The sequence below is a fragment of the Podarcis filfolensis genome (genome assembly GCF_964270895.1).
Source record: "Podarcis filfolensis genome assembly, chromosome: 11".
NCBI lineage: Eukaryota > Metazoa > Chordata > Lepidosauria > Squamata > Lacertidae > Podarcis > Podarcis filfolensis.
Genome location: NC_139613.1, coordinates 35,812,693 through 35,839,834, shown reverse-complemented (window position 1 = coordinate 35,839,834; position 27,142 = coordinate 35,812,693). Strand labels below are relative to the sequence as shown.

The window sequence follows — 27,142 nt, the reverse complement described above, 5'->3', positions numbered from 1 at the left end:
CCTGTATTCATATTTCTTGGTGAAAAGGTTCCCCATCACAAAGGCATGCCACCTGAAACACTCAGATTTTGTACGGGGGAAAAAAGCAGTCACAAGTTTGCTTTGAGTAGCTTCCACTAGTGTGCATTTGTAACAAGTTTGTAGGGAGTTAACATTCTAGGACAGAAGCGTTTTCTGTATTACTGATGTTGACACAAGAAAAATATATAAATAATAATTGATCTTTATAGTCCAGTGCGCATGGCACTTTATAAAGAACAGTTATAATAGGTCCCTACCTCAAGGAGTTTACAGTCTAAAATAGACACAGTAAAGCAGGGGAAGAAAGGGGGAAATAGAGGCACGGGTACTTTGGTTTATTTACCATAGGGATTAGGTGCTTATCCATAAGCTTTCCAGAAAAGGTTAGTATTGAGGAAAGGCTTAAGGGAAATAAGAGACATGGTTGAATGGAGACATGCTGAATGGCGAATTCAGGCATTAGGGCCAGCAAGGAAAAAGGTGCAGTCATTTCATGGAGCTTGAGATGCCACAGTTCAAATAAGAGCTGTGGGTTCACACCCACATGAAGAAGAGGCTGAAAGGAGGAGTTTGTGTATCCACAGGTCTCTGAGAGCATGAGTTGCTATTTTTTGTGAAAACTTGTGATTTTAAACTTATTGATACCTTCCATTTTTATCACGTTAGATGTTTTAATTAAAATCCAGTTGGGATCTAGAATAGCAAAAAAAAAAAAAAAAAAGGTAAAGGACCCCTGGACGGTTAAGTCCAGTAAAAGGCAAATGGACTTTTCAGGCCGAGGGAGCCGGCATTTGTCCACAGACAGCTTTCCGGGTCATGTGGCCAGCATGACTAAACCGCTTCTGGCGCAACGGAACACCGTGACAGAAGCCAGAGCGCACGGAAACGCCGTGTACCTTCCCACCACCTATTTATCTACTTGCACTGTATGCTTTCAAACTGTTAGGTTTACAGAAGCTGGGACAGAGCAACAGGAGCTCACCCGTCGTGCGAATTCAAACTGTCAACCTTCCGATCAGCAAGCCCAAAAGGCTCAGTGGTTTAGACCACAGCGCCACCTGCATCCCAAATTGGAATAGCCTAACCCAGCCTGCTGCCCTCTTAGATGTTTGGGAATGCAATTCCCTGCATGGTCTACCCCCTGCCTTACGGGACATATGTGGGAGGGAAAAAGGCTAAGGAGTAAACCCTACACAAATCCGGAGTCCCTAAGATGGTTAGATGGAGTCTTCTATGCCTCCTTCCGATAATTCCTGCAGCTAAGCTGGTGCCAAATGTATTGCTCTGCTTTCCTTTGGACCACATCAGTGAGGTTGAGTGGGGCAGCTCTTGGACAGCCCAGGACCTCCATACACACTGCCAAGGCTTGCACCCCGGAAATGTCACTTCAGTGTTGATAACGCAGCAAAAACAAATGCAGGAGGCAGCAGTTACAAGTTTCTAGTTACAGCAGATACTCCATTATCTCTCAAAACAGATGGATGCCAACAATTACAAGGTATTTTCAAATTCGTCAAAATCTTTGCCATTAGCAAAAAATGTGTTAAGCGATCAATGAGAATTACCACAACTATGAAAGCTAAAGAGAAGTTATTGTTGGGAAATTTAGGCTGATATGGAAGAAATGAAATGAAAACCTTGTTAAATAGGTACAATACCCAAAGTGCTCACTAAGAATTAGTATCTGCAGGATTTTTAAGGTCACAGAAGATATAAAACACAACGAACTCTAGTTATGTACACACATATGCATAATTTTATTTGTATGCCACTGATCCACAATTCAAACCATGATCAAGGCAGCTTACAACATAAAAAAATGCTAAGTACCTGTACAACATAACAAAAGAAGTCATAAACCAAAAATAAAACATAAAAAATACACAACCAAACTGAAAACAATTCTACATAAATCGCAACAAGATCTATAACACAGATACAAAAAACCAACAGCAACAGCCCCCAACAACCATACCCCAAGAGTATGTGGATGCCAAGAAAACATGTAACAGATTAGAATGGTCTTTTAAAAATCTTATGCATTAAAGTTTTTAACGTAACTAATTTGATAAACTGATTGTTTATACTCAGTGCATCTTCAGTAGTTAATGGTTACAATTTAAAAATGTTTAATCTGAGTATAGGTATTATTATTTAACAAACTTGTATACCGTTTACAAGAAAATAGTCTTCCAAAAGCGCTCTATAGACTTTATATCAAGATGTTACCAATTAAATGTAATTTAAAACCATTAAAAATACCCTAACCATTTTAACACACTATTATTTTAAAATGTTATTAAAGTCAACAATGGCCAACATTAATCTAGCATAATAAACACACTTAAAAGGCCAAAGAATGTTAATCAGTCAAAGACCTGGTTCTAGAGAAATGCTTTTACTTGTCACCTAAAGATATGTAATGAAGGTGCCAGGCAAGCCTCCCTGGGGAGAGCATTCCACAAACAGGGAGCCACCACAGAAGAGGCCCATTCTCGTGTTGCCATCCTCCAGACCTTTAATGGATGAGGCACACAAAGAAGGGCTTCAGATTATGATCACAGGGTCAGTGCATATGGGAAGTGACATTCCTTATGGTATTGTGGTCCTGAGCCATTTGAGACTTCATAGGTAAAAACCAGTACTTTGAACTGGGCTCGGAAATTAATTGGAAACCCGTACAGTCAGGCCAGGATCAGTGTAATATGCTCAAATTATCTTGCCCTATTGAGCAACTTGGCTGCCAAATTCTGCACCAGCTGAAGTTTCCAAACTGTCTGCAAAGGAACAGCACACTATACATACCTGCTGCGCATGCTGCTAAGAACTTTTCACTCTTGCAAGGTCTCTTTGCTATGAGGTGAGTGCAATCTCTGTATTCCTAACAACAAAAAGAACACACAACCATAAAATAAAAATTGCATACACATTTTCAAAAATAATAAGGTAAGAAGTAGAATTTGCTCTTTTACCAGAGTGTAGCATGCACTCAAATTTTACCACTATGAATACCATATGTTGTATAAAGTACAGTCATACCTCGGGTTACAGATGCTTCAGGTTGTGCATTTTTGGGTTGCGCACCACGCTGAACCCGGAAGTACCGGAATGGGTTACGTCCGGGTTTCGGCGATCGTGCATGCGCAGAAACGCTAAATTGCAACCTGTGGTTGCGCAGACGCAGCGCTGCGGGTTGCGAACGTGCCTCCCGCACGGATCACGTTCGCAACCTGAGCGTCCACTGTATTCTAGGTGATAAAAATCCACAAAATATTTAGGTTTATCAATTATCATAATTTACCGTAGTGTTAAAAAAAACACATTTTAGTGTCTGAAGCAATTTGATTAGGCCCTTCTTTTCTTGGTTCTTAAATCCAGTTAGTTGGATCCTCCGTTTTTGGATGTCACTTTCCATCTGTTAAAAAAAAAGAAAAAAGATGTACACCATATATTCTGGCACAATCTGTTAAGATGCAGAGTAGATGCACTTAAATCATCAACTCCTAACTACTATACAAATCTGCTTATTATTACTATTCATTTCATTTCTGTAACACTTTATATTTTTAAGGGAAAAAATCTCAAAGGAGTTTACAACCTACATTAAAATATCAAAGAGAAGGTCTTCCAGGACACACAGCTTAATGCCTAACTGTATCATTTACAATGTACAGTGGTACCTCGGGTTAAGAACTTAATTCGTTCCAGAGGTCCATTCTTAACCTGAAGCACCACTTTAGCTAATGGAGCCTCCTGCTGCGGCTGCGCTGCACGATTTCTGTTCTCATCCTGAAGCAAAGTTCTTAACCTGAGGTACTATTTCTGAGTGGAGTCTGTAACCTGAAGCGTATGTAACCCGAGGTACCACTGTATATGTAAATGGAATGTTTCTTAGCAGGGGGTATTTGGGGGTTGTTTACCATAAGTATTTTCAGAAAAGGGGGGGAGCATGTAGAAAGGTAGGCTTGAGACTTCAAGATTCACACACTTTTATTCGGATATTCTACTTGAGTTATTTGAATTAGTCATGCTATGCAAAACCAATAACCTTTCTAGGATTTCACCGTTCTCTGTAGAGCTAGCAAAGTTAAATATCTGTGCCCCAAGTTTGAGAAACTATGGAACTACCAGCCAATGCACATTTACTACAGCCATCCCCACTGTATTCAGCGGGATTTTGCTTCTAGATAAACAACGCCTAGGGAAAAAAGGCTGAGATTCTGTCACGATAGTGGTTAAGCCATTTGCTCGGGCACGCAACCTTCTTACCTGGAGAGACAAGTCCGCAGGAAAGAGAAGCTACAAAAAGAGAACGCACTCGACGGAACATCACTAAGTCAAGCGACTTCGCAATACAGTAGTTCTGGAACCCGCGCAGAGATTCCTACGGAGACTACGCCCGCTACGCTACTCGCGTAACGAGACCCGCCGCCGCGTTCGGAGCGCGGGAAAAAAAGGGGGGAAAGAAATCGCAAGGCAGAAGTACGGAAAGTGGGGGAAGAGGGGTGGGCTCTCAGGGAGTTTCTGAAGAAGACGCTCCCCACCCCCCACAGATAGACGCAGTTTCAAAAGAAGAGCAGAGCCTCGAGGGCTATGCTGCTGAGCTGAGGAGAGCGCACCGTTGCCAACCGGCTCGAAGAACTCCATCTGCCTGTATGTACAGCCCCGCGCGCCGTTTACCTCAGGCGATTTCCCCTCAGCGTCGCACGGCGCGGCCTCTCAGTACTTGGAGCGTTTCTCCCGCCTTCCTTCCCGCGTAGGCGCTCGCTCGCTCTCTTTCGCGCGCGGGAAAAGAGCCTCCTCCTCCGTCTTGGTGGCTCCTCCTCCGGATGTCGGAGCCCGGCCATTCCGAGCCGTGGTTACTGACGCTCGTTTGGTCTCCGGGGCTACCAGGCGCCGAAAGAGGGAGCGGGGCCCGGCCTACCTGGTAAGTGACGTCGGAGTCTGTCAGGGCAGCGGGGCGGGAAAGGGGCTCGGCCCTCCTTTCGGCCTCCGAAGCGCCCACCTGCCCGCTGCTGCCACCCTCGCCTTCCGTCCCTGGTTCTCCTCAAACGCCGAAGGGAGACGAAGGAGACGGAGAGACTCACTGACAGATGTGTTGTTTATTATTATTATATGAGCTTTCTAGCGAATGGGTTTGGCCTTAAAAAGATGCCTCAGGACTGCTTTCTTAGCTGAGGACGGAGTTGGCTGCCCCCCTGGAACTTAGTAGGGCACATTCTGTGCATCTCCTAGTCAAGGTGCCACAGGACTCTTTTGCTACTACTGCTCCTTGGTTAGGTTTTCAAACTAATGTAGTCCCACGCATAGGGGGAGCAGGGGGGCGGTTGCTATGGCCGTAGCCAGGAGGGGGCAGGGGCAGCTGCTCCCCCAAAATCAAGTAAGTAAATGAAACTACTTAACTAACTGCCACCACCCCCAATAACGCTTTCCCCGCTCTATAAATAAATCCTGGCTATGCCCATGGCAGTCCCCCCTCCCCCCCATCAAGGAAATAAAAATACTTAACTAAAAGAAATTGTAGAAAGTTTGACAGGTTTTCTGAGCACTTGGTCAAAAGAAAGTAATTTAAAACAGCTTGTTGAAACAATTCATTTCGAATCTGCTAGACAGAAGAGGATGGCAGGTGGGGGGGGCTATGCCCATGGTCCCAGTTTTGTATCTTGTTTAGAAGTTCCTGAGCTTTGGTTTACAGTGGTACCTCTGGTTACAAACTTAAATTGTTCCGGAGGTCCGTTCTTAACCTGAAACCGTTCTTAACCTGAGGTACCACTTTAGCTAATGGGGCCTCCCACTGCCACGGTGGCGCAACTTCTGTTCTCATCCTGGGGCAAAGTTCTTAACCCGAGGTGCTACTTCCAGGTTAGCGGAGTCTGTAACCTGAGGTGTTTGTAACCCAAGGTGCCACTGTACTACTTTCCTCCTCTTCCCCACATTGTTCTTCAATATTAACCCAGGTAGCAGGCTTATGTCCTTGGGAGCAAGACCCATTTGGGAGCAAGGCCCATGAACTAAATGCATGATGTGATGTGCAGCAAGAGATACTTCAGTTTGGGGGAAATGGATAATTCTAGATAGCAAATACCTTCAGTCTGAAAAACTTTTACAGTGTTGCCCTCTCTGCCACTTTTGTGTTCTGCTCCCCCACTGAAGCACTTGCTGTATGTGCATGTGCATGTGTGAGCACTTAAATATGGACTAAAGATGGAGTGGAATTCTTCTGAATAAAGTAAGCCCTCATAGTAACTGTAGTAGACCAGTGTATACTGTTATGAGGTTGGGGGCAGGGTCAGTCTGAATGATACCCTGGGTCCTTTTCCTGTATCTGTGAGGGTAGAATGTATGAGGATGCTTGCCAAACTGGTTTTTGAAAAACAAACTGGTTTTTCAATGTAACTTTGACTGGCTACTTAAGTACCATGATTTAGCATATCCAAAGTAGTTGCTCTGTGCCACAGAAATAGATGGGTGGACCTTTTCACACCCCTCTTATCTTCCAAGTAAGTAGAAGAACAATAGTCAGAGTTGCTGTGTGAGTGAGCAGGAATCTTTAAGATGGAGAGACATGCCTTCCTTAATGCTGGACTTTGGGGCTCCCCTGGAAACCTAAGGGGAAAGCAAGATCTATGTGAATGTTGCTGTTGCAAGTTTTTCCATCCTATGCTCACACTATACATAGTTGTAAATAAAACCATATACTGTATCCTAAAGACTCCACGGTCTCTTCTAACCATCATTCCAAGAAACTGAACTTGGGTGAATGCATGAACCCCTGGAGTTTTTGTGGTCTCTCACTGCTTGGAGATTGCGATGGTGTGTAAACAATATGTTCTACATGGCAAAAAAGGCATTTTAGCTTAAAACACAGTTTTTTCTTTATTATTATTTCATAAAATTTATAAACACTTGATTGTAAGCAACAACACTCAAAGCAGTTTATAAGAAGGATAAAACAATAAAATCAATAAGAAAAAATAACTACAGTATAATTTAAAACTTTCAAAAAGTTGAAATAATAGACTGGAAACAGATTAAAACTTTCATCAACTTACTAAACAGCTAGTAAGGTAAAGGTAAAGGGACCCCTGACCATTAGGTCCAGTTGTGACCGACTCTGGGGTTGCGGTGCTCATCTTGCTTTATTGGCCGAGGGAGCCGGTGTACAGCTTCCGGGTCATGTGGCCAGCATGACTAAGCCACTTCTGGCGAACCAGAGCAGCACACGGAAACGCCGTTTACCTTCCCGCCGGAGCGGTACCTATTTATCTACTTGCACTTTGACGTGCTTTCGAACTGCTAGGTTGGCAGGAGCAGGGACCAAGCAACGGGAGCTCACCCCGTCACGGGGATTCAAACCGCCGACCTTCTAATCGGCAAGTCCTAGGCTCTGTGGTTTAACCCACAGCGCCACCTGCGTCCCTACTACTAGTCTACAACTACAACTAGTCCCTACTACTAGTCTACAACTAGTAGGCTTGTCTAAATAAAAATGATTTTAGCAGGCATCAAAAGGAATACATAGGGTGCCTGCTTGATCTCACTAGGCAGGGAGTTCTAAAGTTTTGGTGATGCCACAATAAAAGATCAAGTTCTTGCAGATGTAGAACAGATATTATGTAGCACCTGTAACAGTATCTGTTCTGATGATCGAAGCAGCTGAGTAGGTTAACTGGTCCCAAGTTGTTAAGGGCTTTAAATAATAATAGTAACACCCTGAACTCGGCCAGGTAGCAAATCAGCAACCAGCGCAGATCTCTGAGCACAGGTGTTATATGCTGACAAGGCCTCACTTTTGTCAGCTATCATGCTGCACCATTCTGCACTAACTGCAGCCTCTGGATCAAGTGCAAGAGAAGCTCCACATAAGAGTGCATTGCAGTAATCCAGTCTTGAAGTAACCAATGCATGAAATACTGTGGCCAGGCTTTCCTGGTACAGCAGTGGCCATAGCTGTCAAACCAATTGCAGCTAGTGAAAGGCAATTCTAGCCACTGAGGCTACCTGAGCCTCCAGTGATAGAGCTGCATCCCCTAAACTGCAAATGTGTTTCTTGAAGGAGTGCAACGCCATCCAGGATGGGCAATTGACCAATTTCTTGGACAAGGGAACTAGTTACCTACATTGTCTCCATCTTGCCAGGATTCAAGCTCAGCATGTTTTACCTCATCCATCTCACCACTGCATGCAAGCAATGGCCCTGGGACTGCACAGCGCCTCCTGATTGTGATGTTATGGAGAAATAGAGTCAAGTGTTATCAATATACTGATGGCACCTGGCCCCAAAACTCCCAATGACCACTCCCAGCGACTTCATGTAGATATTAAATAGCATTGGAGGAGATAGTGCTCTGCAGCATCCCATAACGTAGCCTGCCAGGCTTTTTTTCTAAAGTGTTCTCTTTTCTCTTTATAGTACTATAACTATATATTTCAAATCCCCATTCCTTTTGTCTTTCCCTACATCAGGGGTCTGCAACCCGCGGCTCCGGAGCTGCATGTGGCTCTTTTACACCTTTGCCGCGGCTCCGGGGCGGATACTAGCGAGGGGAGGAGGCGAATTGTGCGCCCCGACACTCCCCACTGTGGCGGGCGCTGTACTGGCTGTGACGTCGCATGTGGGCGGTGTGTGCGTTAGTCACGCACCGTCCCGACGTCACCTTCCCGCCCGCCCGCTACATTGTAAGGGGCATGCACGCTGGTCACTGCATTGAAAGGGGGCATGTACGCTGGTCACTGTTTTGAAGGGGAGTGAAGAACACACACACACAAAAAGGTAACTTGTTAATTTAATTTATTTCTATGGGGAGGAGTAATTCTGAGGGGTCAAACAAAGAAATAATAATAAAAAGTGACAAAAAAGTTATTTTTATAATGACGAGTTTTGCGGCTCCCAGTTTTTTTTCCTTCAGAAACGGGTCCAAGTGGCTCTTTTTGTCTTAAAGGTTGCAGACCCCTGCCCTACATCATACATCTCTCTATAGAACCATTCCTTTTTTTCTTTCTATACCTCATAGAACATCCCCCACTCCGCATTGTCCCTCAGCAATCCCTTATCTCTACTTTTCCTTCTGTACTTAAGTGATATAAATCCAAGATAAAACTTAAGATACCTTGTGGGTATACCTTTTGGCCTAGGAACTTTTGCTACCTACTAGAACACAATTAAGCACCATCTAGCATGAAGTAAGAGAGCAGATCATCATAAGCAAAACTATTTTTTTATTAAAATGTTGCATGAACTATAATGTCAGCATATTATTGAAAATTAGTCTTCTTTAGTACTTAGGTGAAAAAGAAAATATGTCCTAAATTCCTGACCGCTTGAGAATGTTACTCTAATACCTTACTCCTTATCTCAAGGCAATGCTTTATACTTGTAATCTTGTACTCTCTTTTGACCTACTTACTGTTCTAATCCCTTTCGTTGAAAAGTAATTAACTAAAATAGCTTTACAATGTTCTTATATATGATTTTGTAGCATCCCTGTTGATACATTAATACAGTGAGCTTTCTATGTTAAGTGCTTTCTAATATTTATCCTCTTCAGCCCCACAGTATCCCTGCAAGAGAGGCTATTAATATTAAATGATAGTAACTTGTCCAATCCCACCATATGAATTGTGGCTTTGCTGCACTAGTGTACTGTTCTTATAAAATTTCCTACTGCTAATCAGTTAATTGGATGCTTACAATAAGGTTGATAATAATAGTATTTAGTCTTTGTATCCTTAAAATTGTTCCAGGTATTATGACCCAAAATAAGTATCAGTCTTATTTACAGCTTTGTTTCAATTCATTCAGTCCAACACCAGTCAGACCTTCCAATAGGATCACACTAGGCACTGTATAATAATAGAAAATTATAGGCCCTCGTCTATGGCTTACAGTCTATGAAGATACTGTTTCAGTTAGCGTAATAGGAGGAATTCTGGATTGTTTTACTTAGAACAAGTATGCTCAAAGTATTGGGGTATGTGGTCCACACAGAATATGCTCATAGAAGTATGTGCTTGCTCCTCACTTGCATGGCACATGCACATACATGTCAATTTAAAATAACAAAGCCATCCAAACCCCTGTGTTGGAGAGAATTTGGTGGCTCTGCCTGGATCCATTGTGCTCCACGAGCAGGGGATTTGTGCCACTATAAAGGTTTCCTTTGTGTGTGCCAAAAATGCTATCACGGTGTTTATGAGATGAGGAAGAAGTGGAACTGAGCTGTCCAAGGAGCCAGTGGATCCTAAGCTGGTTCACCTACTGACAGTGGGCTCAATCAGGGCTTCTCTGTTGTGCCAGCAAAACCTGGGATGAAACTGTTCACCTTCCATCATGAGCTCTGTTCCACCCAGCCACTACCAGATGGGAGATATGATTGGTCCCTAAGTCCCTTTAAGTTCAATAGGGCTTATTCCAGTTTGAATATGATTGCAGTCTTATTAGTGGCCTTCTATAGTTCCTTCTCTACTTCAGACAATGTAAAGGCAGAACTACATGTTATATGCTTTTTCACATTCTCTCTCTTCTTTTTTCAGCTTTTTAAATGCAAAACAGCCTTTGAAGGGAAGATAAGTACAGGAGTGGGGCTTCTTAATGTTGCAACCTGCTCTGGAATGCCTTTTTAGTAATGAAAAGCAAGCTATGTATTTTAAACAAATAACTAAAACTTTTTATTTTTGCTCAATTTTCTCATGGAAATTTTGCCTTCTCAAGTGCTTTTACCTTGCATGAAAAATATATGTGGATGGTCTGTGATTCTACTTTGTTATTTGGTACAGGAGATCAGTTGGATGGCTACCTGGTACTCTGCTAGGGTATGTGATGAATGCGGTTAAGTTACACAGCATTGATCCATCTTTTCTATCTCTTTTCATCTGGTCTGGCTCTATGCCTAGGAAGACTGAGCTATGCCAGTTCATTTGTTGTTTGAGTTTTGTTTGCTGTAGTTATATTTGATGAGGCTCAGCTGTGTAGCTGGGAATACTCAGTATGGCAAATTATAAGAACCATATTGCAGAGGACAAGTAATTGATGTATTCACTATTTTACATCCTGAGTTTCCAAAAGGTTGTGTAACAGTTCTCCTCATTTTATTCTCAGAATCCTTTCTTATAGGTTAGGCAGAGAGCTAGTACAGTGGTACCTCGGGTTAAGAACTTAATTCGTTCTGGAGGTCCATTCTTAACCTGAAACTGTTCTTAACCTGGGGTACCACTTTAGCTAATGGGGCCTCCCGCTGCCACTGCGCCGCCGCCATGCAATTTCTGTTCTCATCCTGAAGCAAAGTTCTTAACCTGAGGTACTATTTCTGGGTTAGCGGAGTCTGTATCCTGAAGCGTCTGTAACCTGAAGTGTCTGTAACCCGAGGTACCACTGTACTTGGCCCTAGGTTACCCAGTAGGCTTCATGGCTAAGTAGGGATTTGCTGGGTGTGCCCAGTCCTAGTCAGACACTGTAACTACTAGACCATGCTGGTGTTCCTAGTATAGTAATACTGACCATAGTTATGGGGTGCTCTTACGTTGATCACTGATATTGGAGACTCAAGTAATCTTTGTAGTGAGGAGTCCCTTCTACCCAATCCAGCTGGTATGCCAACTACACCTGTTCCTGGGCAAAGATAACTTCATCACTGTGACCCGTACATTGGTAACCTCAAGACTGGAGAATTGTAATATGCTCTATTTGGGACTACCCATAAGGTTGGTTTCGAAGCTGTATCTATTGTAAAATGCAGCCAGTAGGGACAACCTCTCATGTAACATTGTACTGCTCTTACAGGAGTTGTACCAGTTGCCGGTAAAGTTTTTGCATTGACCTATAACAACTTGGGACTAGGATAGCCAAAGTAATGCCTTTCTTCCTGTTACCCTACAGCAGGGATGAGGAAGTTTATGGCTTCACAGACCAGATTGGTCTTGTTGGCCAAATTTGACATGTGGGGTCCGCTCCCATTGTCAATTACTTGAAATCACAATGATCTGGCACTTGGAAGCTCCAAAGTTGAGACTGCAAAGCACCTCACAGGCAGCAATTCACTACTAAAATGAAGTGGGGAGGCATGGGTTTGGCAGGGGCTTCAATGCAAACCCATTGGAGTGATGTCAGGTGATTGATAGGTGGGTATGGTTTTGAGAAACTGGCCTCATGGACCAAATTGGAACGCCTGGCAGGCCAATATTGATTCCCCACCACTGCTTTGGATAACATGACAATCAGGTGGTGAGGCCCTTCTAGTTGTACTGCAACCTCTGTAGGTACAATAAACAGCCACTAGAGGAAGGACCTTTTTCTGTGATGGTAATAGCAATCAAGACTCTTGAGGACTTAAATTCAGTAGTTTCACTTTGCGGTCTCTGTTTTGATGTTCAAGTATGGCCACTTTAAGGTCAGTTAATGAGATTTTTGTCCATTGGTCCTTTCATGTAGAGACTGGGTGGTTTGTACTATGTAGAATGTAAAGGGACATTGTTGGCAAATCACATATATCACATTGGAAGATGATCAGATAAATGAATGTGGATGACATTATTAGGTCCTGTAATATGGTACTTTATCCAGAGTAGACAAATCCAGCATAGTACTTCAAGCATCTGTTGAAGTGGACTATAGTGCTCAAGCATAGTCTTTAAGATGCCATAAGATGCTTTGTTGATTTTGCTGCAACAGACAAATATGGCCACATCTTTGGAAATTGTTTAAAATGTTTGCTTCTGCTTAAAGAAAGTAGCTAATTTGACTTCCAACTTCTCTAAACAAGTCTGATGCACAAGATTCTTACTCTGAAAGGTAAATAGTGACAAGTTCAGTCAAAAGGAAAAGAGTAATAATTTATAAGGGAACCGTAGATAATGATGCCAGCCAGTCGTTTTAAAGTGCATCTATCTCACCTTTAATGAATTAGATTTGTCAACAATGTATGTTTTATGCACTACTTCTAATGAAATGGCATACCAGTAACGCGGTGTACTTTGAGGTTTCCTCTATCAAAGCTTTTTGCTGTCTTAAAATAGACCTTTTAAATAATAGATACTAAAAACTACATTTAAATAACATTAAGGTTGTGACACAGACACCAAATGACAAACTTCAGGCAATTCAAAGTCTGACATCTTGTCATTAACTCATATTGTTGTTTTTTAAAAAGAATAAGCACAATAGCATGATTTAAGGTTGACTGTCAGCTTAACTTTATATATCTTGGCTTTTGTTATTGGTGTCACAACCTTAATGTCATTTTCACTTAGGCTTTCACATTTCTTTTGCTAAATTCTTAAAGGAAAAATAACTGAATGGCACATCTAAAACACATAAACAGCTTCTTCAATAGCTTATTCTGAGCCTCAAACTAAAAATCTAGAAACTCTATTTTAGGGTGGGGTGCTTCCAGCTAAATTGCCAATGCTTTGTTTGTGTGTCTGCCCCTACCAAGCACAGAAACAGATTCCTATATTTAATTTCCTTCTATTCAAGGCAATTAAGATTTTAAATGTTCATTATTTAAAATATAAGCCCCATTATATAATAACACAACACATGCATAAGTGCTTAACATTTGTTATTTGACACATTTTATTTGCCATCCAATTGCACTTGCAATTCTTTTGCATTTGTTTTATGGAAATGTTGTTTATTTAAACTGTATTTGATTAAAATATTTCTGTCTTACCATTCTGCTTTCCCAAAAGCACTCAAGTCAGCTAATGGGATAAAACTCAAAAGATACCTAAAGTACAAAACTCAAACAAATCTATCTATCTATCTATCTATCTATCTATCTATCTATGAATGAAACATTTAGCAAGATCTCAAAACCAAAAATCAGAAAAGCAGGCAAAATGATGAAAAACCACTGCAGCTTCACAGAATCAGGATCATTCTAAAAAGCCTACCTCAAATGCCTTCCAAAATAAGAACATTTTAATGGATCACCAGAAGGCAAGGGGCAGTTTTGCCAAACAAGATCCTTGAGTTATTTGGCCTGGGTGTAATGTCCCATGACTCAGCTTCCTCACCTCAGATAGTGAGGGGTCTCAAATCATGGCGGCCTCTGAACAGAACAGAAGATTCATTTAAGAGGAGGCAATCCTTGAGATATCTAGGTCTCGGGCTAATAAGAGCTTTGGAAATGAAATCCTTTCAGTATCTGGGTGTATTTAAATCTGGCTTCAGACCTGGTTTTGTTACTGAAGCATTCTTGGTTACGCTGATGGATAACCCCTACTGGGTGAAGTGGAGTGTGGCCCTGTTAATTCTGGATTTCTTTGTGGCTTTCAGTTCCATTTACTATAGAATCTGGATAGGCCGGCTGGGGGGCTGGTATGCTGTACCTCTGTGGTTCTGGTCCTGCCTGGTGGACCAACTCCAGAAGGTGGGATTTGTGTTTTGGAGGTCACTCAGGATTCAGTCTCTCATGCTGCTCATCATGTACAGGAAATTTTGGATGTAGCTATCGAAAGACTAAAGTAGCAGCAGTACACTGATGACACCAGCATTCAGTTCTTCTTTTATTCATCTGAGTGCTGGTAGATCCAGATTTGAAATGAGAGGTTGTGGCAGCCAAGGCATGCAGCATCTTCCACTTGCCAAGGCAGTTATAACCACTCCTGGACAGAGGGTGCCTGGCCATGGTTATCCCTGCTCTGGTTAACTTCCAGGTTAGACTACTACTTCAGTGTCTGGGTTACATGAAAATTTCAGTTAGTCCCAAATATAGCTTTTGTAGTTAACTTGAAGTAAGTTAAACGGTGGAGCTCCTTGCCCCAAGAAAATCACCATGGCAAATAATTTTGAAATTTCCAAAATGGGATTAGATATCAGAATTTTCACTTCCTTGAAGGCAGTGGTGCTGTACATCCTCCATGAGCAAGGGAAGACCCACAACCATATCTGCATGCATGGTGTGAGCCAAAACATTGTTTTGTTTTGTACTCTAGATTTTGTGATTGAGCTGTGGCAGCTGGCATCATGTGTGGCTTGTATTACTTGGTGGTAAAGGACTTGAAAGCATATGCTGTAGCTCATGGGTAGGCAAACTAAGACCTGGGGGCCGGATCCGGCTCAATCGCCTTCTAAATCCGGCCCGCAGACAGTCCAGGAATCAGTGTGTTTTTACATGAGTACATAGAATGTGTTCTTTGATTTAAAATGTATCTCTGAGTTATTTATGTGGCGTGTCCAGTGTTTTTACACGAGTAGAATGTGTGCTTTTATTTAAAATGCATCTCTGGGTTATTTGTGGGGCATAGGAATTAGTTCATTTCCCGCCCGCCCCCCAAAAATGTAGTCCGGCCCCCCACAAGGTCTGAGGGACAGTGGACCGGCCCCCTGCTCAAAAAGTTTGCTGACCTCTGCTGTAGCTGTACACAGAGAGAGCATTTTCTGTAAGCTCTACCCTCAGGTGGCTGAGACTCTGCTTCTTTGCACCCCAGGTTGCACCCAGATACCAGAACTTTGTTTTTCAAGAGTTAGTAATACTGTGGATTTAAATTAGAGAACAATTCAGTTCCCACAAATAATCTCTTCCATTCTGCCTCTCCATATTATGCATTTGCTAGCAATGATGTGTGTCATTTGGGGAGGGGGCACAATGCTATCACATCATCCCTCAGCACTATTGGTGAGGCAGGTATTAGGATTGAGCAAAGTATAGAGTTTGTAAAATATTTTATGGTTTCTCTCCTGAAAACATAAGTTTCTGAAATTATTTCTGATCTTCCCCTTTCTTATAAATTTTTATATATGATGTTTCTTTCATTCTGTAGTTTTTTTCTGTGCAACTCATTTTATTTGGTCTTACTTTTTAAAATACAGTCCCAGTTGTTTACCTACTAATCCCATGAATCTACATTAAACAAGCAGTTTATATCAAACTCCTGGCAGCCTTGGTTTAAAATTAAAATACGTGATTTACTGTTGAAGTTGTCAAGACTGGAAATAATATTTGTCCAGCTGGACAGCTTTCTTTTGTACTTAACTAAATGAAAGTTGAGATTCTGTCTCTTCCATGAAAGCTTCTGTGTCAAGAAGGTAATTTGGACAGTTTGTGCCTTGACAAGGATTATTAAAATCAGATGGAGTGAAGGGAAGTGAGTGTGAGAGAGCAAAATTGACACTGACACTCTCTATTATTTGTGGCTAAGATCATGATGCCTAAGTTGATAGATTTTAAATGTTAGATTTATTCAGACACATTAAGCAGTGAACACAGTACAACTGAATTACAGTTGGGTTCTCAAACACTAGGAGATGTACTCTTTGTTTTAAAAAGTCAATTTCAGTAGTTGCGAGTTGATATACCGGTAAACCCGTAGTCCATGTTCCTTCTCTATAACATAACTGGTAGCAGAAATGTCAAAGGAAGTGAAACTGATGATTACATAGGGAAGGAAATTATGATAGTTTCTTTTTCTGCTTTCTACATAAGCAGAATTTGGAATACAAAAATTCATAAATCTGAATATTATGATATCGTGTTCAATAGTAAAGGACCAAAGAAGAAATACGAGACAGAAACTAAAGAGGCCTAAAGAGGCCTCTGAATGCATGCAGCTGCTTATGCATGTGCACTGGGGTTCTATGGATTCTCTGTTGTAGCTGTAGCTCCCTGTGCTGCATCACAGGCTGCCCCAGAGTCTCCCAAGTTTTTCTATAGCAGTTTTTGGCTGGAGGAGATACAAAGGTCTATAGCAGGAAGTGGGGAGGAACGGCTCAGGAGTTCTGAAGTGCATGCAGAAACTTTGGGCCATTTTCACTGCTGCAGCTCTATTGGCTCAAAGGACTTGTATGTGTGTATGTCTTCCTTTTCCTCTCTTGTACCCTCCAGCTCCACGCACTCTCAAAATCAGCTTCAGAGGTATGGGAGACCCTCTGTAGCAGATTCTGGGAGCACAGGGGAGAGAAGGAAACAGAAGTCACATTGCATCAGCAGAATCCTGCTGGCCCAGCACTGAATGGCATCCTTCATCTCTTAAAATTATTCCCATGCAGAAGAAGGAAGTTTTAAAATCAAGCTACTTACTTTGTGTGATTTTAAGGAATTGTTCATAAATATGAATAAAATTTAAATATGATACTTTATGATTATAATGTACAAAGTAGTTAATTGTTTCATTATTCATTGAAAAAGTTACAGGAGGGTGCCATTTGAGGCAACAAGGGCTTGATAACGATAAAGAATCGTCTTACCCCATATGTTCCCACTCAGCTGCTTCAATCTGTGGATGGGCGTTTACAGGTGCCACATAGTTGTCTGAGACATGGGCCTATACAATAATAGGAGGAGTGCAAGGATCTCTTCTTCAACCTTTCTTTCTGTTTGGTTTCAGAGATGTTAATAAAGAATGATTTCAACACTGAAAACTTAGTGCAGCAGAATATAACATAAGGGGACACTTTTTCTAAAAAATACGGTGGTACCTCTGGTTACGTACTTAATTCGTTCCAGAGGTCCGTTCTTAACCTGAAACTGTTCTTAACCTGAAGCACCACTTTAGCTAATGAGGCCTCCCGCTGCTGCCGCACCGCCGTCACGCGATTTCTGTTCTCATCCTGAAGCAAAGTTCTTAACCCGAGGTATTATTTCTGGGTTAGCAGAGTCTGTAACCTGAAGCATATGTAACCTGAAGCGTATGTAACCCGAGGTACCATTGTACAATTTCAGATATAATATCAGGGATTAGTTGATAGATGACAGAGCTTCATACTGTGGTCAGGAATTGGCAGCCATAGTTTAGTATGATCATACTTGCCAGTAAAGTGGTATGTTGAAGACATTATTAATAAATCTGGCTAGACAAACAGTAGCTTTTAAAATAGTTGAAGGTGATATGATAGATAACATTGCCTTTGGTGCATATGCTCAAGTATATTGTCTCATTGTTTCTAATAAAACAGATTTTGAAGCATTCCAGAAATCTACAAAATGTGAGTGTACTGTTGGCAGTGATGCCTCTACCATACCACTGGTCAACACTCTGAGAATGCTGTCATCTCCAGCCTAAAATAACAACTTCTAAAGATCCTCAGAGTTTTAATGGGCATGCTAATTTGGTACCTATTGTTCTATGTTCGCTGCACTTCACTGAATTATAACCTGCCAAGCCTTTCTTTTAACATTCCTGGGATTGTGGACAAAGCCATAATACCTTATTTTGATTCAGTTTCTTATATCCAGTCACAGAGCTGTCCTGTGCTTAAAAAAGAGCAGATAGTTTTACAAATCTGCATCTATCCTAATTTAGCCTCCTTTGTTACTTCTTGCCACTTCTTATCTCTTGCCATTTTTAAAATATTGGAAGCTGACGTGAACCTGCAGATGGCAACAGGGTGTAAATGTAAATTGATACATCTTATTAGGTCTCCTTTGGATGATTGTGCCAGAGCATGAGCTGATTCTGATGTTACTTTTTGTACTTTGCTTCCTGTTGCTAAATATAAAATAAATGCTTGTCCCATCAAGTACCGTATTTTTCGCCCCATAGGACGCACTTTTTCCCCTCCAAAAACGAAGGGGAAATGTGTGTGTGTCCTATGGGGCGAATGCAGGCTTTCGCTGAAGCCTGGAGAGCGAGAGGGGTCGGTGCGCACCGACCCCTCTTGCTCTTCAGGCTTCACGCAGCTCTCCGCAAGGCACGGGAGCCCGGTGCTGGGCTCCGGCGGCTTGCGGAGAGTTGCCTGCATGCCAAAGGCTGGGCACGCTGAGCTCAGCACGCCCAGGCTTCGCGCAGCTATCCGCAAGGCGCGGGAGCCTGGCGCCAGGCTCCCACGGCTTGCGGAGAGTTGCCTGTTCTGGGGGCTGGGGTCGGGGGAAGCTCGGGCTTCCCCCGCCCCAGCCCCGTGCCTGGGGGGAAAATTATTTCCCCCCCTTTATTTCCCCCCCAAAAAACTAGGTGCGCCTTATGGGACGGTGCGTCCTATAGGGCGAAAAATACAGTATGAACTTTTAGAATTGAGTATATATCCCTACTTTTAAAAAAGTTTTGAAATAGTGACCTGAATCTTTCCCTTAGATTTGTACCTTGCTTGAAAAAAACATTTAAATGGATGAATGCAGATTCTGGGGAATATGTTGGCTAATATTTACTGATTACTTTATTAAAATGACACGCTCTGAAATTCTGTTTTAATTCCCATAATAAACCAAGGAAATTGCATGAACCTAACATTGGCAAATACAATGTTTGTATTTTCACAATAGATTGTAATTCGTATTGTAGAAAACACACAAATGGCATGTTTTCTTTTTCTTATAATCAGCAAAAAGTGTACCAAAGCATGAGCACTTTGCAGAAGCAATACGGTATTGTTAAATTCAAACATTTGAAAACAGTTTTGTAGCTTATGTTGAATATGAATTATTTTTGGTGGCTAATTATTTAATATGAATTTTTATGTGTTCTGTTTTCTGTAGAGAATAGTATCTGAACACTGATGTGACACCTATGCCCTCTGGTGCGTCGTTGTGGAGGACACAGATGCTTCTCCAGCCTTTAGCCACCCTTTTGCCTTGGTTCTGCCCATCGGGTGAGTTGGACTCTTGTTATGCAGGCCCTCCATTCCAGAGTGACCTACATGAGATCAGTAACAAAAAATACAGTCCCTGCTCTCTGTTACCAGATCTGCTTGTGTGCTAGTACACACACATGTGAATTTATATCTTAGGTATGTATGCAGACAAAAGGTTATTTGGGGGAATTAGCTATACTGACCTTTGGATCTTTACAGGATATGAATGTGTGCTACAGACAGGATTGCATTGACTAGTTTGCCTTGGGGAATTTTGCAATAATTAGTAAGAAACCAATATTAGTGTGCTGGCTTTTGAGAGCTCTCCGTAAGCACACCAGGGAGCCTGAGGTAGCTGGTTTCTCTGCATAGTCAGGGGTCAGCGAACCTTTTCAGCAGGGGGCCGGTCCACTGTCCCTCAGACCTTGTGGGAGGTCAGACTATATTTATTTTTTTGGGGGGGGAATGAACAAATTCCTGTGCCCCACAAATAACCCAGAGATGCATTTTAAATAAAAGGACACATTTTACTCATGTAAATATGCACTGATTCCCGAAACGTCTGCAAGCCAGATTTAGAAGGCGATTGGGCCGGATCTGGCCCCTGGGCCTTAATTTGCCTACCCATGGCATAGATGATGGATTCCCCATCTCTCTCTCTGCTGCATTTTGACTGTTGAGGGAGGAGCTCACTATACATGGTATTGTATATCCCAGTATGCTTCATTTCTCTTATCATTTAGCATTTCTGCAATCAAATTTTCAAATATATTTAATCTTACTATTTATCTTCTATTTTTATTATCTAATTTAGTATTTGGAAATGGAGTGGGGAGGTGAATATTCTCTTGATTCTTCCAACTTGGATTGTTTGTTAAACATACTTCCTGGAGATCTGGAGTTTCAGCAGATACTTGGTGACATTGATGAGAAAATAAAGAAAAATGCTTCTAGGTAAGCTGTGTGGTATTGCGGCAGAAGTCAACTTCAGTTGCATTTATGCTGATTGCTACTGCTTTTTTTAGGTAGTTTTCTGCAACCTGATTTTAAAAATTCCATCAGTTACTTATATACTTATCCTTATTTCATTCTAAAAATGAAACATGTACTTCCCTGGATCAAGAAACTAGTACCAGAGTCAGACCTGATAAAAGAATACATTGAGAGAGTATACATTGTATTGCTACCAAGACATTCAGGTGAGGGAAACTCCCTCAATATAATTTTTCCTCCCCTCACTATTGGTTAAAGGATATAGTGCTGAAAGCCCCGGGGAATGCATGGTTCATTAAATTCAAAAACATTTCAGTGCTATTTGGCAAGAATTCAGCCTTGAGACTGCTATGCACCATATTAAGTCAGAAATTATTTTGCTAAATGAGTTAGAAGATTTTGTGAATATACTTATTGAAATTTGGAGTTCTGTGGCCTATTAATAAACTGGAACTGAACTGATATATATTTTGCTATAATGAAGCATTGTGGTTTTTACCAAAGTGATGTCTCTGTGCCTAATCCTAATCCTTCTATCAATGTTAGGACAAATTATTGGAAACATTTTGTTCTGTAAAGGGTTGTAGTGGCTTGTAATAATTGGTTATCACTTATCAGGTAGATTAGTCTCAAACCTTATTTTTAATGGAATCAGGTTTAGGTAACAAACAATAGTTGAGCCTTTACAGTTCACAAAGCTATAATTCATTAACTTTGATTAAGTGAGACACATTAGATACTACAATAGAAGTCTTTGACAAAATGTCCCAGAAACCAAAGTCTATGACTAGTGCATTGAGTTTCAGATTCCTAAGACAGGCTTAAATAAGTTACGAAGATACATCCTGGTTTTTTATCACATTTACAACTAGTGTTCGAATGGTATATTATATCTGGAAGTTGAGTGTGGACCATAGGGTATTATTTTCCATAGTAGTCCTTGAATTCATGAAAAGGTTCTTTGATAAAGATAAGATATTTGTTTCAGGGGCACCATTTTGAACCCATTCTTTCTCTAAGGTTTCTTGAAAAGGCCTTTGAATGTGCTTGATAGGCCACCCATACTTGATTACTTTTTAAAGACGCTTTCATATATTACAGTCATTAGTATGGTTTCAGAGGATGATCCAATAGGGGAAAATTGCATCTTTATCAGGTTAGATAGCATCTGTAGTGTTTAGATATTTTTGAACTTTGTTTAAAATGATACAATCAGCACATCAACCATGGCTTCCCAAAGAATCCTGAGAGTTGTTAGGAGACCCCTAGTCTGCCACAGAGCTGCAATTTTCAGAATGGTTTACCCTTCAATTTTCAGGAAACCCTTGAGAATTGTAACTCTCTGTTGTAGACTGGTGGGACGGAGAGGAATGATGGGGGAAACTGCTGGGGAACCCCCAAGGGAAGAAGGCTGGGAACAGGAGGTGTTGAAAGCTTAAAGAGTAACAGGGCTTAGTGAGCTGGGAGAGTCTGTGGCAGAGAGGTCAAGAATCGGAGGCAGAAGCTGAAGTAAGTGAAAGGAGGGAGGTCAAGAGGCAGTCATGAGTCAGGCGGCTGAAGAGCCATGGGTGTCAAAGAGTGAGTCGGCAGTAAATCACACCATTCAGAGTTGGAGTTAACTCTTTATTAGCAAAAAACATGATATTCACACGGTTGACTGTCATTAGTGAGACCTAATGAACACAGCAGCTAATCCCCATTAGCTCTTACCCCATTAATCAGTTGACAGGACTGAAAGTCCCCACCTCCCCACAGCCGCGTAAGTCTCCTCCTCTGCTGGGCTTTTCCCAAGCAATTGGAAGCTGCACCTGTTGCTACTGCTCTCGTTTCAGCCCTCTTCTGGTTCTAGCAGATGGGAGGGAGGGGAGCGGAGCTTGTCTCTGCGGGAAAACACTGTGGCAAAGAATTCAGCCCCCAAATGGATTATATATTTGTAGAAAATGGTGTCAGTAATCACCAGCTGATTAAACCTGCCACCATTTTGTGACTGGCTTTGCTCCTGCACCACTGTTATATTACTAGTGAACTTCAGTAATTTTCTACCCCTGAGGGTAGAAAGGATAAAATAATCCCTGTTTTAGGAGTGATGGAAATTGCTGATACAAAGCACACACATCCAATTGTTTTTAAGGTTGTAAGGTGGTGATTAACCCCAACTGTATTATGACACGTGCACAGTGAGGCCTGCTCACCAGGACAGGCTTCTGCATTGATAGTGTCCATAAAACTAAATTACTGTTAATATGGTAAATTAAAGTGTTATATAATATAATGCTATTTAATGTTGAATACTTTGCCGTAAATGATAAGTATTCATTTTTAATGTTTGCTTCTTTTCTACTTTAGCATGGAACAGTGTCTTAAGGAGCTACAATCAGAAATAAATGAAACTTGTCCTGATGAATTGCTGCAAGACACAACTGACTGCCTTCAGTGGTTAAATAATTGCAGTTTCAGCTCAATCAAGCCATCTTCAACCCCTCACAGAGAATTGATCAAGTTTCTCCAAACACTGGTAAAAATGCTGTTGTTTTATGCCATAGTTAAAAATTATTTTCTTTTATAAAAAAAATTGAATATCATGCAATGCAGTAAGAAACAAACTAATTAAATGATAAAAAAGAAAAAGATAGAGTGAAGAAAATACAAATTCCTTTCTCAAACATTGATCTTAATCCTTGTCTCGCATAGAAGCGGGTGGATCCTCCCAGCTCTCACCTCAGAGCTTCCCTTTCTTCTTCAAACCTCCCAGCCTTGGATAACTTCCCTTCCCTGCCTCTCACACAGGGTCCTTCACCAGCCAGCCATCAGCTTCATGTGTGCACAGTCCTCTTAATGATAAAAAATAATTAAAAAATGAGAAAAGAAAAAAGGGGAAAGTGGAAGGTATGAAAAGTGCTTCTGCCACAGATTAGGATGAAGAATCAGCATGGGGAAATTGGTGTCAGCAGCAGATCCCTGGACTGGCCACCTCTTCAAGCCTCCTTCCTGGGGTGCTTCTCCTGCCAGGCTGACTCTTCTAAGGGGTTAGTGGGGTAGGGATTGAGATCTAGTGGGCAACAGGTAGGGTATCTGCAAGGTCTAGGGAGTGGGGTAGTTGGAGCTAGTGAGCCAGGGGTGCAGCCTCTGGTATTTAAATATTTTGTTATTGTTGATCTTAATGTGTTTAATTATATGCTTGTCGGGTGTCCCCCCCCCATTTTTTGCATTTTATATGTTTTTATTTTACTTGCCAAAGTTTGTGTTCTTCTTCATGCTGTTCATTTGTACAAGGCTTCTGTTTTCTGAAGGAAACCTTCTTTCCTCTTTTAGCTTCTTTGTCTTAGCTCATTAACCTTGTTGGCATCCTCTTGAAATTGGTGGTACTTTTCTTGATCTGCAGTAAAATTCTAGCTGAACTGTTATTATGGCTTTAAATAATCACAAGCATTTTAAAGAGATTGAACCCTCTTGATTAAGTGGCCTGTAATTTCCTAGTTTGCTCCTCTCTTTATTACGTCATAAAAATTGGTATTATATTTAGCTAAAGACTAAACAATTAAAATGACTTTAAAACCATTAGTATAAAGACTTATTTTAGTGGCAATTTCTTTTTTTTTTTTAAGTAAACCTGTAATTTTACATTGAATTCCCGAAGAGCCCCTGTAGATGTCACTTGGATCCAGTGATTTGTTAATTTTCAAATTGTTAATTAGCCTAGAGCTTCAAATCTCATCACTTCTATTTGACTCATTTCTTCAGACATCTTCCTTGAAAAAAATGATTCAGGCATGTGTAATTATCTTTTTTCTTCTGCAGTTGTTCAGCTATTTGATCCACTGTATACAATATACAAGACAGAATAAAAAGCATAGGTTTTTGTCACACACATATTGAAAGCTATTACTGAATTTATGTAATTAAGTTTTATTTACTGGCATTTTGTTTAAACATTCTGAAATCAGTTAAATCAGAGTTCTAGATTCTGAGTGGGTATCAGCTAATGAGTCCTGTCAGTGGAAGCTCCATGCAAGGACTGCCTCTTGCACAATGGGGCTGTCTCTCTCCTCCTTCCATGCACACCCCCCTTAAATTGGCAGGAATCAGGAGAACCCCTAGAACAGCACACCAGGGGTGGGATCATTCCATCTGGCAATCCAAAATGCACTTTAGCACAACATTGAATTCATTCCTCTGATAATATTTTTTGGAAAAATGAATATATTCCGATATGTAATCCATCAAGATTAAATGTGTAAAGTGATCAGTTAAGAAGAGACAAGTACAACTATTCTGTAAGGTACTATGTAAATTCTTAGCCTGAAAATTCTAACACCTTAATAAAAATCAGTACAATTTTTGTTTGAACTGTGAGGAGCTTATTAAAGCATTTATAAAATTGTGGCATATTTGCAAATTAACTTGATTGTGTTTGGTTACCACCAATAAAATACACTCATAGGCTATGTACAGTCTACTCTGAAAGAGCCTGCGTCCACCATTTTGGATACATTTCTTCCGATAGGCACCTGCAGCACTGTTTGAAGCCTTTTGAAACCTTGACTTTCAAATACAAAAGCCTGCCTTAACATAGGCAGTTTTCAAAAAGACTTTGAAATGGGAAACTAAGCTTGCAAAGCTTCAAAGCCAGCTGCAGGAACTCTTCTTTTAGGAGTACCAACTCCAAAATGGTGTGTGTAAACCACCTGGTGACCATTTTAGGGATGTATTTTCAATTTGAAAAGACTTTGAATACTGCTTAGGTTTAGGTAGGCTTTTGTAATTGAAAATATTTCTGTTTAAGCTTCAAAAGCAGCAGCACTTTCTTGTGGGTGACATTTTTGGATTCATATTCCATAAGAAAGAAGCCCATTGGCTGGTTTGAAAGCTATTGAGCTTTTATGCTATCTTTAATAAAATAGCATATTTGACAATCTCATAGAAAGTTAAGATTGTTTAAGTGTAATATTTCTCATAACTTCCCATATATCTTGAAGATTAGTAATTTCTCTGCTAATCTGCTCTAGGAATTGCAGAAATAGTTTTGTATCTGTGCATTTGTATATTACGTACACAAATACGCCCTGTTATTTAAAATTATATTATTGTGAGTCCATGTGTAATATAATGCAATATTACACTATTCTCTCCTAGAGTGCAAATAAATATTGTACTTTGAGAAACCAATAGGGGGTTAAAAAAATCCTTTTTATTAAGACATATTACATGTATAACTAAACACAGTAATAAAATACATATAATGAAACAGAATTCAGGAAGAGGTTGTTAAACTTCTGGCACCACCCTGAGATCTTTAGATGAAGGATGGTATACAAACAAACAGCTTTCCTTCCTTTCAAAGTCCCTGGTGGGCATTGAACACTTTCAGGATGGCAACTGCTACCACTGCTCCCAGGTAGAGCTATTCAGAATTACTTCTTCCTCTATAAGAAGCCACCCACCATTGGGTCAGTGCTCCTAGAACCTGATGTGTTTTGGGACTGGAGCGTGACAAGTAATCTGGGCTTTGTTTTATAGTTGAATTCATTTTTGAAGCCTTTGCAGAGTTTCAAGAGAGTGAATTTAAGCAACCTTTTCCAGCCGTGGGCCGATCCACCATCCCTCAGACCATGTGGTGGGCCGGACTATATTTTGAAAAAAAATAATGAACAAATTCCTCTGCCCCACAAATAGCCCAGAGATGCATTTTTTTAAAAAGCACACTTTCTACTCATGTAAAAACACCAGGCAGGCCCCACAAATACCCCAGAGATGCATTTTAAATAAAACGACACATCCTACTCATGTAAAAAAACGCTGATTCCCAGACTGTCCGCTGGCCAGATTGAGAAGGCGATTGGGCCGCATCCGGCCCCTGGGCCTTAGGTTGCCTACCCATGATTTAAGCTGTTGATGACACTCATGCACTTGTGATCTTCTCTAGTTTTGTCTGGGTATGGTCGGCTACTCCTCCTACAGGAGGAAGCAAATTGCATGGTTATGCCTTTGAGCTCCAAGAGGATCTCAGTGGTGTTCAATGCCCTATGGAAGTTTATAGGTAGGAAATTTACATTTTCTCCCCTTGAGGGACCTTATTTTAATTCTAGAAAGCTTAAAGATACCTACGGCTAGTCATACAGTCCATAGACTAACTATTGTATGATTCACGTATAAACTAAAACAGTCAATTGTGAGTTAAATGAATTGTGTCCATTATTTTTTATTTTTGTTCAGCTGTCATAATCATGGAAATTGCTGTCAGCCATGTCTGTGATTTCCAAAACATTCCATTTTGTTTGTCTGCATTGCCAGGGGGTCAAGACTGCTTGCACCAGCAAAAAGTACTACGTAAATCAGCTCATTTTCTTTAAGTTTTTCAGAAGCTCTTGAGAAACTTTATTTAATCCTTCTGCCCTAGTAGGCTGGAATTTTGCATTTATTCATCCATGTCTAATTTATTTGAGTTAGATTTATGCACATGTAAATGAGTTCATATTGAACTCCTAATATCTAGGCTCCATCCAGAACAAATGGGAAAGAATTCCATTTAGTTGTAGGAATTAGTCATAACTTACTTTTAAAAATAAAATTCACATTTTTCTTCCAGTTTTCAAGGCAATTATGTTATCCAGCATAATATGAAAT

The 27,142-nt window shown here is 41.0% G+C and overlaps 2 protein-coding genes across 9 annotated transcripts in view; one reads left to right on the top strand and one right to left on the bottom strand.

Annotated features, from left to right (window-relative positions):
* SLF1 (SMC5-SMC6 complex localization factor 1) overlaps positions 1–4,828 on the bottom strand; it is a 32,525-nt gene extending 27,697 nt beyond the window's left edge. For 2 of the 5 annotated variants that reach the window (XM_083576687.1, XM_083576691.1), the window contains exons 1-3: positions 4,702–4,828; positions 3,323–3,436; positions 2,827–2,902 (exon numbers count right to left, since the gene is read on the bottom strand). In XM_083576687.1, coding sequence (XP_083432813.1) covers positions 2,827–2,902; positions 3,323–3,436 — 190 coding nt within the window. In that variant the 5' untranslated portion in view covers positions 4,702–4,828. Of the gene's footprint in view, positions 1–2,826; positions 2,903–3,322; positions 3,437–4,153; positions 4,242–4,290; positions 4,393–4,640 lie in introns of those variants that run through there. The other 3 variants (XM_083576689.1, XM_083576690.1, XM_083576688.1) reach the window with 3 other exon arrangements.
* Positions 4,550–27,142, top strand: part of KIAA0825 — a 190,991-nt gene continuing 168,398 nt past the window's right edge. The window contains exons 1-4 of one of the 4 annotated variants that reach the window (XM_083576536.1): positions 4,550–4,674; positions 19,431–19,543; positions 20,340–20,479; positions 22,865–23,033. In XM_083576536.1, the coding sequence (XP_083432662.1) occupies positions 20,349–20,479; positions 22,865–23,033 (300 nt within the window). In that variant the 5' untranslated portion in view covers positions 4,550–4,674; positions 19,431–19,543; positions 20,340–20,348. The other 3 variants (XM_083576538.1, XM_083576535.1, XM_083576537.1) reach the window with 3 other exon arrangements.